Raw genomic sequence first — 16,052 nt, forward strand, 5'->3', positions numbered from 1 at the left:
TTTCACGCTAACAGCGTTCGATGTTTCGAGTATGTGCACCACTATCTGGATCGATGAAATTCATTCTGTTCGCAGTTAAATGTTTATATCCTTCACTCACGCGGTTACGAGATTACCATCGATTCGATGTAACTGAATCTGGTTTAATCAATTTTTTAATTACATAAAATGAAGCCTCAGATCTGTCAGCTGGTTTAATAAATGAATTCGTTGTCGCCAAAAATTGTCCTTTGACATCTGATTTTGTTTCGTCAATTTCGATTATTACGTTTTTACCTCCGGTTTGAGATTTTTTCTAGATCTCTGAGCTTATTTCTTTTTGCATAAAACGCACAATTCTCGGCAAAATCTTCTATAGAAACTTTGTAATTGTCAATTAAATTCGTTTTGTATAGAAACTTGCAAACAGTAAGTGTATACAGTAAAATGGCGGACATTGATGGCCACCGATGTAGGACCACTTTTCAAGTTAGAAAGGTCAAGTTTGATTCAAATAGGAAGGACATCCTGTATAGAGTCTCTATAAACTAACAAATAAATGAAAAATGAATTATAAATTTATTATACGTCGAATATGTGTGATAAATGTGTTAAACTAGTAATATCAGCTTCCTGACCAAGCAGTATGCAATGAATACGTGCCGTATAAGGTCCTGACGATATTAACCACATATTTATTGCATTAATACGCATGCGTAGACAAGGATGCAAGTCTCTATGCAACACTCTCTTTTCATTCCACTCTCACATCCACTTATAGCACATTCACGCATTCTATTAATATACAAATGTTATATGATCATAGCGAGTGAATGACTGGAAGACATATAAATAACAATTAAACATAACGTACATTATTTCTAATATTTAAGAGAATACTTATATAATATTGCATATTCAGGCAAGCTGATCGAGTGACAAGAACAAATGTTTATAAGTTTTCAATTTTATTGTACAATATATAAAATAAGATAAATTAAAGCGTCTACTCGTAATATTCGAAACAGTGATCTCATTTTATTCTGATAATCTAGCAGATCATTCGAAGCATCAACATCGAGAACGTTGAACTTTGCTGCATTTGCTAAGGTAACGAGGCATACAGCTGCTAGGAAGTGATTTATTTCTAGAAACTCGAGTTTAAATACCGAACCGGTGCCAACAGCGGTCATTCCTACTGTACTTTCGGATTGGTTCCATTTACGGTTCAGAAAACAACAGAAAAATGCATTCGTAATTTTGGGTCAGAAACTGGCTCGAGAGAACTTCACTCTCTTCCGTAAATCCGTTCGAAAGCAACGTAACGATTTTTACAAATTAACTGTAACCTAATTCTCTTTCCACGATTCGGGGAAAATAGTGTTCCAGTTTTTCACTGTCGAAGTAACATATTCCACATACAAATCTTGATATTCCACATACAAAGTCAGACCTTATATCAATTGAGGGTCTTAAACGCTTTAACACTAGGTTCACTAAGTCATTTTGACGCACTTCAAATTTTTTAGGAAAATTACAAAAACCGTTCGCATTTTTATTTTACTGTACTGATTTTTATCCACTGAACAAGGTAAATATATATAGAAGTCTATTTTCTTCAAAAGCTTTGAACAATTGAAATTTGCTATGTGGTATACCTATCTCTACGGATGTGCGTCAGTTTCATGCGATCGTAATGTAAATAAAATTTTTAGTAAATTAGTTTTACCCATGCAAAGTTACAAGAATAATAAATATGAATGCACCGACAATACCTTATAAACGACGGACTTCGCTAGTCCGGAGTCGCACCCGGCCGATTCAGCCGGTATGCCGGGTTCGGACCCGGGGTCGCGGTACAAATCGCAGTTCGCAGGGTAGAGGGAAGTAGAAATATGAATGTAGAATATTGAAGTAATGTACTAAAATATTATCGAATAATAAAAACTTTCTATAAATATCTCATATTTTCATTTCTTACTTATAGTGTTTAATTATATTCTAAGTGGTTGTTTTTCTTTAATATGTATTCGTTCGTGCGTCAAATTGACGTGCGTTCGTAGAGATAGGTATACAAGAAATGTCCTGGTGTTAAACATGCAATTCTCCTTTTTATTGTTCCCATTGAAATTGATGTATAAGATCTGATGTTTTTCCTTGATTGTCCTCTAGTGTAGTTTATATCTTTCACTATTTCCCGTAAAAAATGAAGAGAAACGAATATTTATATAAGTATAATTATTGTTAATGCAAATATAATGAAATGTAATTATAACATAATTATAATGTAATTACAAATATAAAATGCAGTATTTTACAAATATAATTAAATACAATAAAACACTGTCAAACATATTCCAGACGCAAAAAGAGTGAACGTGATTATCTTATTTCACGAAATATTCTCATTGTGTCTCATTTACCTGTTGTCATTCAACGCGAATTCGTGCGGGTTGAATGATAATGCCATTTCATTTTTAATTACCTAATTATACGAGGTGCTTAAAGAAATACAGTTCGCTTTCAAAGTTCCCCCCTCGGGATTGCCGTTGCTATTTTAGTTCCCTTTCGCTGGCACTGATTAATAGTACCCGATGGTAGTATAAGCGTTAATGGTTGAATGAATGGAAAACTTTGGAACGGGTTGAAACCAAATGGAAATTTGCTTTGGATGGCTCTTGGAATGACCAAGTTTTCAACAATTAAATTCCGACTTCTTTGTCTCTCTTTCGTGAGAAATTAACGCAGTAGTAGTAACATTTATACCCAGGTATACTGATGCAAATCTGTTAAAATGTATATTACATTTCTAACAGTCAAATGATTTTGTTCACAAAAATAAGTGGAATAACATCAATAAGTGCACAATATGCACAGTATCAATAAATCGATATTTGACTTCATTTTCGAATATCTCACCTCCTACAAGATAAAAGACTGTGTCTCTAAATCGTAATGTCCTTTTGAAAGAAATCAGAAATATCATTTTTGGGCGATTTCTGGTTTCCTTGCGTTTCTAACTCATCTACAAATTATCTTCAATACGACCGTATTTAAACTCATTTGCCCAAACTTCAAATGTGTCATTCAAACTTCAAAGAACAATAGACTTGAAACTTTCCCTTCACAAAACGAAACTTGTACGATTCTGCCAATATCAACCTAAGTCAATAGATAAACTTTTCGTCTATAAATTCTACAGTACTCCACTAAATTCTGCCCTAGAGAAAATTATCTTGAAGATGTCTCGATTAACGTAACAGGGAGGATTGATATTTCCGACAAGTAAGAGAATGGTATTTCTGTTTCAGATCGAGCCTGGCAGCACCCGATTACGATGTACCTCGATCGCGTCTTCCAGCTTCCTCGTTACCGTCCCGGCACAACACACCCGTGCCAAAGACACCGACACCTCCACCCCCACCGCAAACGCAGCAAATCTACGACGTTCCAGTTAGCAAGGAGCTTCCTCTGGAGCTGGACTCCGCTTTGGAAGGTCTGCAAAGGCTGCAGAGCGAGGCATCTGCGGCGATAGCCAGGTTACTCGGCTTCGTTAGCTCTGGATGGAGAACGCCTCAACGATTAGATGCTACACTGATGGATCTTAGGCTCGCTGCTCTTAGGCTTAGAACGTCCTTGCATGATTTGGCTGAATTTGCTGAAGGTAACTTCTTATGTAACTACTCATTAACTATCAGTTACTTTTAACCCACAACTTATTTAGTACTGCAACTTTAATCTACTTGTATAATATTTCATCCATATGGTTACTTCAGCTTGTTATGCAACATTTGACCTACAGTTACTTTATTACTTAAGTTTCTTGTACAACAGTTAATCCACATCATTACTTTAACTAGTTATGCAACACTTGACCTACAGTTACTTTATTCCTTCAGCTACTTGTTCAACAGTTAATCCACATCATTACTTTAACTAGTTATTGCAACATTTGACCCACAGTTACTATTTTTTACTTCAGCTACTTATTCAACAGTTAATTCATATAATTACTTTAACTACTTATACAATATTTGACCTACAATTACTATTTATTACTTCAGCTACTTATTCAACAGTTAATTCATATAATTACTTTAACTACTTATACAATATTTGACCTACAGTTACTATTTATTACTTCAGCTACTTATACAACATTTAATCCACATTATTACTTAAGCTACTTATACAATACTTGACCCACTTATCTCATGTCATTCAAAAGAATATTAAAAATGTATCAGTAAAAGTTTGATAATAAAAGTTCTATACTTACATTGCTATCGTCTCATAAATACACTCGAATTTGGATCACATTTCTCAGCAAGTAATCATACTATTCGAACGATCTCCCCAATGGTGAAAACAATTTTTTTCATCTATATCATGATTTTCACTTATATCGTGTACATGACTTTCACTTATATCGTGTAGCGGTGATTTTCGCTTATATCGAGACTATACCATAAATTGTCTGAACAGTCCACAGGCAAAAGATTTACCTTTAATAAGACCAATTAAAGACAATCCATCGCTCCTAATTCTCCATCGACCGCCGTATACGCACCGAAACGCAAAGAACCTCTTCGAACACTCGAATTATTTGCACGAGGGTGAAGTGGCCCATATGCGAAGTGCCCCTCGACGAAGAATAACTAGTCGGCTTCGAATTAACGAAGCAGCGCTAGAAAGGATGCGGTTGAAGGAACCTTCGATGATTTTTATGTTGCACAGGAACATTGGGGAACGCGGGCAAGGCACCGGACAAGGGTCTAGCCACGAAATTACGACCCCTGGTTAAAGCTCTACGCGATTCCGACAAACTCGTGCAGGAAGCCGCCACCGAATTGGACGCGATGGAATGGGACGCAGAGAAACTCTGTCGCGGTGGTGGCGACACTCTGACACCTACTAACGGGCCACCTTCCACCATTTTATCGACGGTACAACCGGATCCACTAGATCAGCTGATTGCGTGCGCACGAGCACTCACGGAAGACGTTCGCCAAGTTGCTAGTTTTATTCAGGTAAACTGAATGAGGACTTAATAGCTGGTTGCGGACAAAATAAAAACTACATGTACAGGGTGTCTCATTTGACCCAATCTCCTCATATCTTGCTTATTTTTTATGATAGAATGACCTTGAAATCTTACGAAAAATGACTTTGAAAAAATTTCTTGACTACCATAATATTTGCTTGTTTGAACAAAATAATGTTTTCCTCTGACATTTTCTTTTATAATGACGTACAATGATTATATAAATTATTATATAAAAATAAACAAAATGATGGTCGAATTAGGTGAAACACCCTGTATATTCTTAAATCGTTTCAAATACAGTAAAGTTGAAAGAAAGGTTGAGAAACAGTGATGTATAACTAATTTATAAAACTTGACTGTACAGGGTAACTCGACGCTGCTCTTCAAACGATCGTCGATCATCTCGACCGGTAGCAGCAATAACAGCGGTGCCGGCGAGGATTACGATTACGTAAATTTAGACTCAAGGGAAGTGGTCGCGAAACAACGGGAAGAAGTGAGAGCATCATTGCCACAGGAACTCCGTAGTAATTACGATCTCCTTGTATCCGAGTCGGACAATGCAACGATTCAAATGCCACCTACAACACCGACACCCATGGATCCTAACGACAAACAATTGCTGGCTTTCTATGCCGCCCAGGTGATCACGCATGGCAACCACCTGACTCATGCCATTGACGCCTTCATGCAAACGGTCGAACACAACCAACCACCCAAGGCGAGTACCGCAAACTTGGAATCTAACTGCCTATTATACTACGGTTAAACGGGTACAGTGTACTGCAAAATGATAAGGCTGTTCTTGAGACGATGTTCTCACACATCATGTGTCATAGGATAATACACTTGTGGTATACTGTGGAGTAGAATTGCCAACTGGAGTGTCAGCGAAATTTCTGTAGTTCTACTGTAGATTTATTGGAAATTTAGTACTGGTATATTTAATGAAAATTTAGTACTAATAGATTTATTGGAAATTTAATGTTAGTAGATTTTACTGGAAGTGCTGCTAAATTTTATTGAAAATTTAGATAATTTGTAAAAGACAGACAAATTGTATTTATTGTAATATTAAGTAGGTTGTAACACAGAGTAGCTTTTAAGTTAAGTATGTATTTCAACTCATTTGAAAAATATGTAATTTATCAGGATTTAAATAACTAAATCACATGAAAACGTTTATTGTACATATTAGAAAACAAAATTGTGTAGAATTGTAATTATGACACTTTCAGAAGCATATGTTTATGACAATGAGACATAGTGTGAACTATTACAAGATACGTAATGAAAGAAAATAACAGATGCGCACTCTAGCGGCCAATTAGGGTAACATGTACATTGCCTTACCACAAAAGAAAGCATTATGCTAAATTTATTTAACTGTACACAATTAAAATCTCTTACTACATCTTTACACACTGATAGCTTGTACTTGCATCATTTTTAATCACTTAAAAATTTCTGTTGTTTATATTTTTAATTAAAATTTGTACGGTTGTCACGTGACTATTCCAAGCTAGTCAAAAATTCATTATAATATCCACTGCACGATTACTACATTAATTACCAAACAATTAACAAAAATATTTTCTGTAAACAGGTGTTTCTGGCTCACGGAAAATTCGTGGTGTTAAGCGCTCACAGGCTGGTGCACATCGGTGACACGGTACACAGAAACGTGACTAGGAACGACGTGAGAACACGCGTGTTGCAATGTGCGAACGCATTGAACGAAGCTTTAGCACAAACCGTGTCGAAGACAAAACAGGCAGCTCAATTCTTTCCCAGCGTATCCGCGGTTCAAGAGATGGTCGACAGCGTGGTGGACGTCTCACATCTGGCCAAGGATCTGAAGGTCGCAATGATTCACGCCGCGCAACAACCATGAGCGCTCAAACATCAGATCCTCATCTTAAATACGGAAGAAGCTCGGCGATGCGTTAGCTGAGAACAATTTGCCATTATTCTTGGGAGAGACTATGTGCGCACGAAACCCGCCGCTCCTTCAAGTTCCTTGGATTGGTTGGCAATCCTAATAATGATCAAACAGTTTCTGCCTATAGAAGCATTGCGAAAATTATCAAAAGAATCACGAGTAAAATGCTACAGTCTATATCGTAGATGTGTATTTACTGCCGATTTGATAGAAACGAGCAGCTAACTGTTAATGTTCGACATCTTTAATCGTCGAGTCCAAAATGTTTAAAGACGAGAAAGGATCAATGAGAATTGTCGTTCATTTGTAGATCAATTTGGGTGTATGGGCTAGGTGACTCAGATTCGAATAGAACGTAGAAATTTAAACTTCTGATCATGTAATCGATGAAAAAGCGAAATTGGATCACGGGAATTGTTCTGACTTCCTTTTTCGTTCGACCAAAACTAGACCCTTCCCTCTTTATCACAATAAAGAGCTCTCGAGGCCTATCGTTACTTAGAGATACACAACTGCCAAAGCCACAGGTACATAGAACGTAAGGGAACCTCTTTCGAGACAAGCATTTTTGTAATGTACTCGAGAATATAGAGAACGTAGACTTTTATAGAGAATATGTAATCGTGTCGTTCGTTAGCTGAAGATGTGGAGCAAATTAAACGACTAAGATAATAGCGCGTATAGAACGTGTTCGAAACGATTCTCGGGATCGTCGATTAACAGGAGACTCGTTTCGAACGTGATGCGGCATTGTCGTTACCAGCGTGTTAATTATTATCATAGATGTGTACTGCGGGAAAACGTTTTCGTTTAGAAACATGTTCACGCGTTACTGTGAAATGAGGATATTGGTTGAACGTTATATCGTTAAAAAAGACGCAAACAAGTAGAAAAAAGTACGAAAGACCACAACAATTACCAGAAAAGAGCCACAAATGCAATATGGAATTTTCTACAATTAAGCAGCGAGGTTTATTATATTTATACAAAAAAATTTCATTGTGAACAACGCAAAATCTGTCTTTTCGAAGGCCAATTTTAAGCGAATTTTGTACAACTTTATTAACGAGGCACGACTTTTTCGTGCTCGAGGCCATTTTACGGCTCTTCCATGATTATTCAAACGATCGTAAACGCACAGCGAAGACTTACAAAAAGAACCATTAAATTTGTAGATGTTTACAATCATTTGGATCATACGATTCGATTGCAATCGAACTCCCCTTACAGGAGTAACGAAAACAATAACTTGAAAACGATACGCCTTATACACGGTCACTTTATCAATTAACATTGGATCAAGGCTCCTGCTGGTTATAAAACTTTCATCGAATCGTTCTTTATCGTAGAAGCTAGTTATTGGCTTAAAATATACTTTTATAATTGGCAGGACTTTATTGAGGAAAAATGTTCGCAGAAAATATAGTGAAATTCTTTTCGTTTCACTGTATCTTCCAAACCGCTTAATTAGGCAAATGATTTTCTTCGACTGTGAAACTAATCTACCTTAACATTTGAGAGATAATCGACGTACATTTTTAACGCAATTTCGAAGTCGATATATCTTTCAAAGTATTTACTTTTCGCCTTCAAAGACTTTTGTCTCGTTCTTTTTCTTTGAATCGGCGAAAATCATTGAAATGAAGAGGTACAATATCGAGGAATGTTTCAGCCGATCGTTCGCATTTTAGAGCATTTGCTACGATATAGCTACGTGTAGTTTATTTTTTAGAAACCATATAACCGAGCATATCGCGTGAACACTCGTTTATGGAACTTGTATTATAATTTATTGGCGAAGTATATTTGTAAGATAAAATACATTTTTCAGGCAGTTAGAGTTACTGTATATTTAGAATTTATACATAGTCGATACCAATAGGTGCTTATCACATTCTCGTTGAATCTTATTCCGATAATCGTGGTGTGCTATTAGATGAACTATTTCTTTTAATATATATAAACATATATATTTTTAAAGAACGCATAAATTATGCATTATCTTTATTACTTTGAGTAATTTCAATTGATTGTACTTGGTACCTGGAATTTCTTCTTACTGAATTACCTTAGAATCAAATAACCGTGAAAAGATTTTGTTATTAGCGAAGACTTCCAGTCGGACTTTTAGTTCAACGATTTATTGTTAATTATTATTGTGTTAAATTTTAAATACCTATCATTGTAATTAGTAATCTTAAATTGTATCGAGAAATCAATTAATTGACGTCTAAGTTTTGATCGGTGTATCCTACGAACTGAATCAATTATGTTATTTTAAAGACATTTAATGTGTACATAAGTATATTTATATATATATACATACATATGTATATTACAATTATTCCTATTATGATGTATACACAATACAATAATGTACCAACGCAGCAGTTACACAAAAATGTTTGAAATTGTGCAATTGTCAAGTTTTAATTTTTAAGCATCGAATTATACTCAAGGAAATATACAAAGTATTTAGAGCTAGAAGAAATTAGAATTGTTTTACATAAAGTAGATGCAGACGTTTTTCAAAAAGGTGACATTTGATTCGCTTGGTAAAATCTGGATAATAATTTTGTATACTGGCGCGTTACTTGTATATTATAATTTCAATGGTTCAATAAAGATTAATTGAATATGCATACAGGTAAACAATTAAAACATATCCTTTCTTCAGTTTAGTTTCTTTATTATATTAAGATTCATGGGTCATAAATAACATGATATATCAATTAACTACACGCAAATACATTCATTAGAAACATTTTAACTCAATTTATGATGAAGTACATACAATAGTTTAGACGTCTGTTGTCTACTCCTTTCATAATTATTAACAAATACACCTCTTCGTAGTAGTACATATAAAACATTTCATATGTCTTAAGTAAGGCTCGAATGAACACAAATACTGTAGTATAGAGTAATCCAAAATTAGTTAACACAGGTTGTGGTTTGCTAATCATGTCAAGACTGTCAGTAAAGTATTTTTCTAAATACAATCATAAAAGAACAATTTTTTCTATATTTAATGAATAAATCCAAATAAATGGGCTACATTATATTTATATACTTAAGATATTCTTAACTTAAATCACTTAACTGTCTTCTTAAAAAATTGTATTTACTGACATTCTTGACTAGTAGACCACAATTTGCATAAGAAGAATGGATATGCAGTGAAGGAACCCTCATAACAGGCCAGAGCCAATTTTGGATCACACTGTTTAAGTATTTGCGAAGTTGTTGCAATAGTAAAATGTACACATCAAATATACAAGCTGTAATGCTTGATTTACAATATTTCCGTTCTTTTCATACAGATTCATTTATGAAAAATACCCATGTGTGACAAATTTAGTTCTAAGAAGTATGAAACTAATAATGCAAGAAATCAATTGGAACCTAATTATAAATAAATGTTCAAAGCTGACTATGAACGATCGCAGCATCTGCCAGTATGTGTGTGCGTATTGCCATCCTTGTTAGCTTTCTCTTTTGCTGCATTTTTTTCCATATGAAAACTGCTAAGATCCCGTTTCATAGCATATGCATCTTCTCCATCGGCATAATATTTAGGTTCAACTTCTGACACTTCAAATTGTAAGCTGCTTGTATATAGATTTAAAGCTGCTCGGTTACTTCTACGAACATGTAGGGAAACATATTTTGCTCCAAAACATTCAACCATTGCTCTAGAGGCCTGATTCATCAGTTTTTGTGCAATACCAAGTCTTCTATGAGATCTTTTTACTGCCAAACTGGTAATGTGTCCATGTGGATTATCCTCACAGTCCTCTTCCATTTTAGCAAGGACATATCCTACTATCCTGCCTTTTTCATCCTCGGCTACATAACTTAATTGTGGCCAAGAAAGTGCATGATACAAATAATATTTCATTTGATAATTTTCAGGTAAACATTGTAAGTTACAATGTTGTATATTTAACAAATCATCTGTTGTTGCACAGCGTATATTTATAGACATTTTCGCAAGTTAAAATATTATAGATATACAAATGAAAGACAAATTTACTTTGGTCGGTTCTTTCCTTAGAAGACTCCTTGAATATTGCCTAGTAAGTTATCGGTTCGAATTAACTGGGCCTTAGTCCCTGCGAATTTTTTTGATACGTGATCTACCGTTCTTTAAATCATTGACAGACGAGGATTCACTCATTCCACCCAATAATTCTCGAACGAATCTGAACCGTGAAAGGAAAAATTTCCAAACTAAATACCAACCTGCGAAAAAACACAAACATGTCTATGAAGATAAACGATTATATGTTAAATAAACAACTTAAATTAGAAAAATTATAGCGACCACAAAAATTATTTCTATGTGGTTCTAAAATATTCTTGTATTTTTAACAAAACTACTCAATCGAAATACACTATACAGTATTCCTACCACGGTATAGACAAAATACAATGGAGTACAAACAGCGAATTTTTCGTTGACAGTATACAATATCAAAAAAATAGAAAACAAGAAACGTCATAAATATTTACAGCCGAGAATAGTCGTCGATAATGCGCATACACGTGATGATGGAGGTTAAGTATTATAGTCAAGCTCTCCTACTATACCTTCGACTTCGAAACTATATGACTATTCGACAGCTCGGGTAACAAGGTTTCGAAACTCTCTGCATACCGCGCAGCAATAACGGAACGTTACTATCTGTCGTTCTTACCCAGCAGCACCAGGCCAAATACTATGAGTAGACTCGATATCACGGAGAAGGCTGCTAGGACGATTTCCTGCATTATTAAATCCGTACCTCGACTATGAATATATAACGAACTTCCTAGAATGACACACACGGGAATAGTGTCATAACCTCTTTCTGTTTCTTACTTTCCTGGCAAGACAATTAAATTCACCAAATATAGAAACACAAACGACGAATTTAGCACAACGTCGAAACGTAAATTCGCCTACGTTTTTTCTGTCATCGATAATACGCCATTTTGAATTCGTAACGGAGTTGTGCGCGTATAGGTTATAAATTTTCCCCCCTCCAATCAAATAAATGAATATCTTGTCATCGCTTAGCGAAATATAATCTTTCAAGGATATATTCCGTAACTTACCGAAGTCCAATGATTCGTACTTCGTTCACTCATCTGCATTATTGACACGGAAACTAAGAAACTTTCGAAACAGAGTCAGAACTTTTGAATACCAATAATTAAAGCCGACAGGAAATAGTCACAAGTTGCGATACATGTGCGCAATCGCATCATTTCCGGAAGAACCTACTGTAGCGCTTTTATTCAAAATTTACAAAAAATTCATAACACCTAAACTTTTTACAACTTAAAAACAGGATAAGGTATAAGCTATTTAAAATATTAAATGTTTTGTGCTTAAAGTAATACTTTATTATTATTATGTTGAAAGTACATTAATCAATAAAATATATCAAATGTTCGTGTTACACAATTTAATAGGTACAATTACATTTGCTGCAGTAACGTGAGATGTATATGTACATTTAATCCTCCTCTTCATCGAGTTCTTCTAAGTGATCCAATTTGAGCTGTATCGATCGATCCAGTTTTATTTGAGGTTTTTCTTTTTTGCTTTTCTTCTTTTGCTTCTGACCAACAACATATTCTGGCATAATAATTTTGCTACTCCTAAATATTGGTTTATCTTCGCTATCAACTATGACTGTTGCATTATTTATATCTTCTGCTTCATTTTCAGGTTTTTTGAATTGAATATCTGAAGCTGTTTTAGTCTTTCTGGACTTAAATATTATTTTAGATTCATTATTTTCAACTGAATTAGATTCTTCTACATCCATTTCCTCCTCACTTTTGTTTGTCAGTCTTCTAGTTTTTAATTCCTTCAAGAAGGATAATGCAGCTCTCGTGTTGCTTTGTTCTGTCATATCGTCATTAGACACATCATCTAAACTGTATTTCTTCCATTTATGAGGATTTTTATGATAATCCGGTACATTTCTGTTACTGGCACGTGGTGCTGGACCCTCTGGCCGCTTGAAAATACTTTCCTTACCACGAAACCTCTTCATTTCACTTTTACGTTTTTGACCAGCTCTTGGTGCTTGAGATTTCTTATATTCATCAATATCTATATTCACCTTTGATGCCTCCACTATCATTTTATTCTTATTACATTCTTGTTCTGCATCTGACAGTTTGTCAAACAACAATTTCTGTCTGTTTGCAAACGCAGTATTACCACCATGTAAAACAAAGTCTCCAGACATATGCATCTTTCTCATCATTAACAATACTTTCTTTCTATTATTTAGAAATTATTTGAAATATTTTTACAAGTAGAAATGTTAAAACATGCAGAACATTATTAGCATCAACACAACATATAACTTGAATATTATAGGTTAGATAATTTAACAACTCTTGAACAAATTATCAAAATTTCGCAAATTTTGATGTTATTTATTGTCACTTTATTCAATTTCAACGTTTAAACATTTAACAAGTATGAAGTTGTTATTTGTGTTATATTACGTTTTATATAAGTCGCCATTTTCTCTCGAAAATGGCTATCGAGTGTTATCGAACTTGAGATTGTTTGATGTAGGGTCATAGACTTATGTATAAGAGACTGCGCGATCTTAGAACTTTAGTGGTAACTTTTTTTGAATTGTTACTAACTTCGCGTTTTTTAATACGTTATAAGATAAATAATTTTTGTATTAATTTAATTCATATTCATGTTAATTAAGGCAATAAAAACAATATTAATTGGCATTTAAAAAAAAAATTGGAACAGGTGGCGCCATCTTTCCGGCGAACAGGGTGAACCAGTGTCGGGCAGTCGTGGTGAACTACACACTTTTGAAACAGGTGTTTCATTAGTTCGGTTATTGGACCGCAAGATGGCGTCGCGAGTGACATTTCCGGTTCAAATCAATTAATATTGATTTTATTAGTTTAAGTGACTATAATATGAATCGAATTACATTTCAGCGCAAAAGTAATTAACGTTCAAATTACTTTACTAATTTAATACTAATTTTTTATTATTATTGGGCTAATTTTAATTACCATACGGTTTTAGGTTTTATGTGTCGCCACCTAGCGGTAGAAGGCGGGAACTAATGAAACTGCTGTTTCAAAAGTGTGTAGTTCAGCGTGTTTGTTGGAGAGATGGCGCTGGGTGTTCAATTTTATAAAAAAATCAATTTTTTATGGATTTTATTGATTATTATGTGTTATGTATTATTACTACATATTTATTATACATTAATAATATTGATTTTAATTTTACAAACATTAAAAAAATGAAAAAGTGCTTTTTTTACAAAAAAATGTATAATTTGTTTCTATTGATAGTTCGACCACTGACCACTAGATTGCGATAGCAGTATTTTTGCATAATTTGTGTCTGCATTTTAAAATACTTTCAAGCGTTCAAATTAATTACTCCACAATAAATTACTGTATTATATATCGCTATTATAAATTAAATGACTATAACATTTTTATTAAAAACGTAAATTTGTACAGCAGAACTTGAACGTTTAAGTACAGTAAAGTGTCAATTCATACAAAAATGTACAAATAAAATAATTAACGTTTCCAAAATAATTTTTCCGATTAATAAATTGATAAACTTAAGGACTCACGAAATATTTAATAATTTCACAAAATAGCAAAGCTGTAAACCTCACAGGTTTCTTTTTTAGTAATTGCAAAAGGTTACCTCATTTTTCGATTATCACAGCAGGAAATCCTCTTAATCTATTAAATTAGTTAGTTAGTTTATTCACAAAGGCGCAACGTTTTCTCTCTTTATTACATAATTCAAATAGTCATGTTATGTTACAATTAGTTAAAAATAGAAACTCCAGGAGAAGTATTCATGTTATTGTAGGAGCAGTTCAATTATAAAAAACCGGTAATGTACACTTATTTAATGGACGAATAAATTAACAGAACGTATAATATTCAGACAAATACCTCCTTGAACATAGCAATGCTATAAGTATTTTCCGTAGAATATTTAAGTCTTCATCACCAAACACGTGTTCATCACAATTTTATTTAATTTAATTTTATTCTGTATTTAAAATAATAATTACATAAATTATGTAGGTAATATTTTTTCTTTGCAAAACAATATTTTGAAATTGCTATTTTATTCAGAACATGTAAGATTGTCAACTAACTCTAAATGAAAATTGTTGCAGTTTTGCGTTTTGTATTTTCTTCAAAAAATAATTGTAGTAAGCACTCAATAAATTATAACTTGTAAAACGAATATCTATCTTTACCACACATATCCAATAAATACCAAATGCATTCCGAGAACTCAATTACATAAAGACAGGACAAAAGTAAATCCGCAAGAAAATCCTCTTACCCTTTCCTCATTCCACTTCCGTTTTCAGGGGCGGATAGAGTCAACATAACCGTTCACCCTCCATGAACTATAAAATTACAAAACTAATTTGTATTTTGTTAAATAAAACCTCTTTGAAACTTCTCTAAATTTTATAAAAATATACTTATATGATATATTTGCAATTATTGTATGATATCAATATATATATACATTTACTTTTGTTGTACAATATTGACATGTGCACTTGCTATATCACATATCACATATACACTTGACATATCACATGCACTTATATAATATACTTGCTTTTGTCATATAATATCAACATATATACATTTACTTTTGTTATACAATAATGACATGGACACTTACCATATTACATATCACATATACTTATATAATATACTTGCTTTTATCATATAATATAAAAAAATATACATTTACTTTTATTATACAATATTGACGTATATACATTTGCTTTTATCAAACAATATTGTATAAATTTTAATACATTAAAATAAATTTAAATAGAACTTAACACTAATCTGATGCTCTATCTTTTGTAATAAAACACCGTAATTGTTCCAATCTTCTAACATGAATAAATAATTCATGTTCACTTACTGCTACATGTGAAGCACACAAAGTAGACGTATTTTACAATTCAAATTGATGTACGACGTTAAACTATTAAATCACGTGCACATACAATTAATTATTGGAGTTGTAAA

The 16,052-nt window shown here is 33.5% G+C and overlaps 3 protein-coding genes across 13 annotated transcripts in view; 1 reads left to right on the forward strand and 2 right to left on the reverse strand.

Annotated features, from left to right (window-relative positions):
* Positions 1-13,513, forward strand: part of p130CAS (Serine_rich_CAS and FAT-like_CAS_C domain-containing protein p130CAS) — a 162,369-nt gene extending 148,856 nt beyond the window's left edge. For all 7 annotated transcript variants that reach the window (XM_012288249.2, XM_012288250.2, XM_012288251.2 and 4 more), the window contains 4 exons: positions 3,291-3,643; positions 4,717-5,009; positions 5,391-5,747; positions 6,633-13,513. In XM_012288249.2, the coding sequence (XP_012143639.1) occupies positions 3,291-3,643; positions 4,717-5,009; positions 5,391-5,747; positions 6,633-6,920 (1,291 nt within the window). In that variant the 3' untranslated portion in view covers positions 6,921-13,513. The remainder of the gene's footprint in view (positions 1-3,290; positions 3,644-4,716; positions 5,010-5,390; positions 5,748-6,632) is intronic.
* vnc (GNAT family N-acetyltransferase vnc) lies at positions 9,637-12,221 on the reverse strand. 5 transcript variants are annotated; one of them, XM_076530125.1, is made up of 2 exons: positions 12,069-12,221; positions 9,637-11,213 (listed from the first exon to the last, which is right to left on the reverse strand). In XM_076530125.1, the coding sequence occupies exon 2, from the start codon at positions 10,954-10,956 to the stop codon at positions 10,402-10,404; it is 555 nt and encodes a 184-aa protein (XP_076386240.1). In that variant the 5' UTR covers positions 10,957-11,213; positions 12,069-12,221; the 3' UTR covers positions 9,637-10,401. The 5 variants fall into 5 exon arrangements, with proteins under 5 accessions (XP_076386240.1, XP_012143636.1, XP_012143634.1 ...); XM_012288246.2 differs by lacking the exon at positions 12,069-12,221 and adding an exon at positions 11,756-11,966; XM_012288244.2 differs by lacking the exon at positions 12,069-12,221 and adding an exon at positions 11,562-11,700.
* On the reverse strand, positions 12,337-13,561 carry LOC143263905 (uncharacterized). The gene has a single exon (XM_076530124.1). The coding sequence runs from the start codon at positions 13,232-13,234 to the stop codon at positions 12,473-12,475; it is 762 nt and encodes a 253-aa protein (XP_076386239.1). The 5' UTR covers positions 13,235-13,561; the 3' UTR covers positions 12,337-12,472.
* Between the last annotated feature and the right edge of the window lie 2,491 nt (positions 13,562-16,052).

The sequence above is a fragment of the Megachile rotundata genome, chromosome 3 (assembly GCF_050947335.1).
Source record: "Megachile rotundata isolate GNS110a chromosome 3, iyMegRotu1, whole genome shotgun sequence".
NCBI lineage: Eukaryota > Metazoa > Arthropoda > Insecta > Hymenoptera > Megachilidae > Megachile > Megachile rotundata.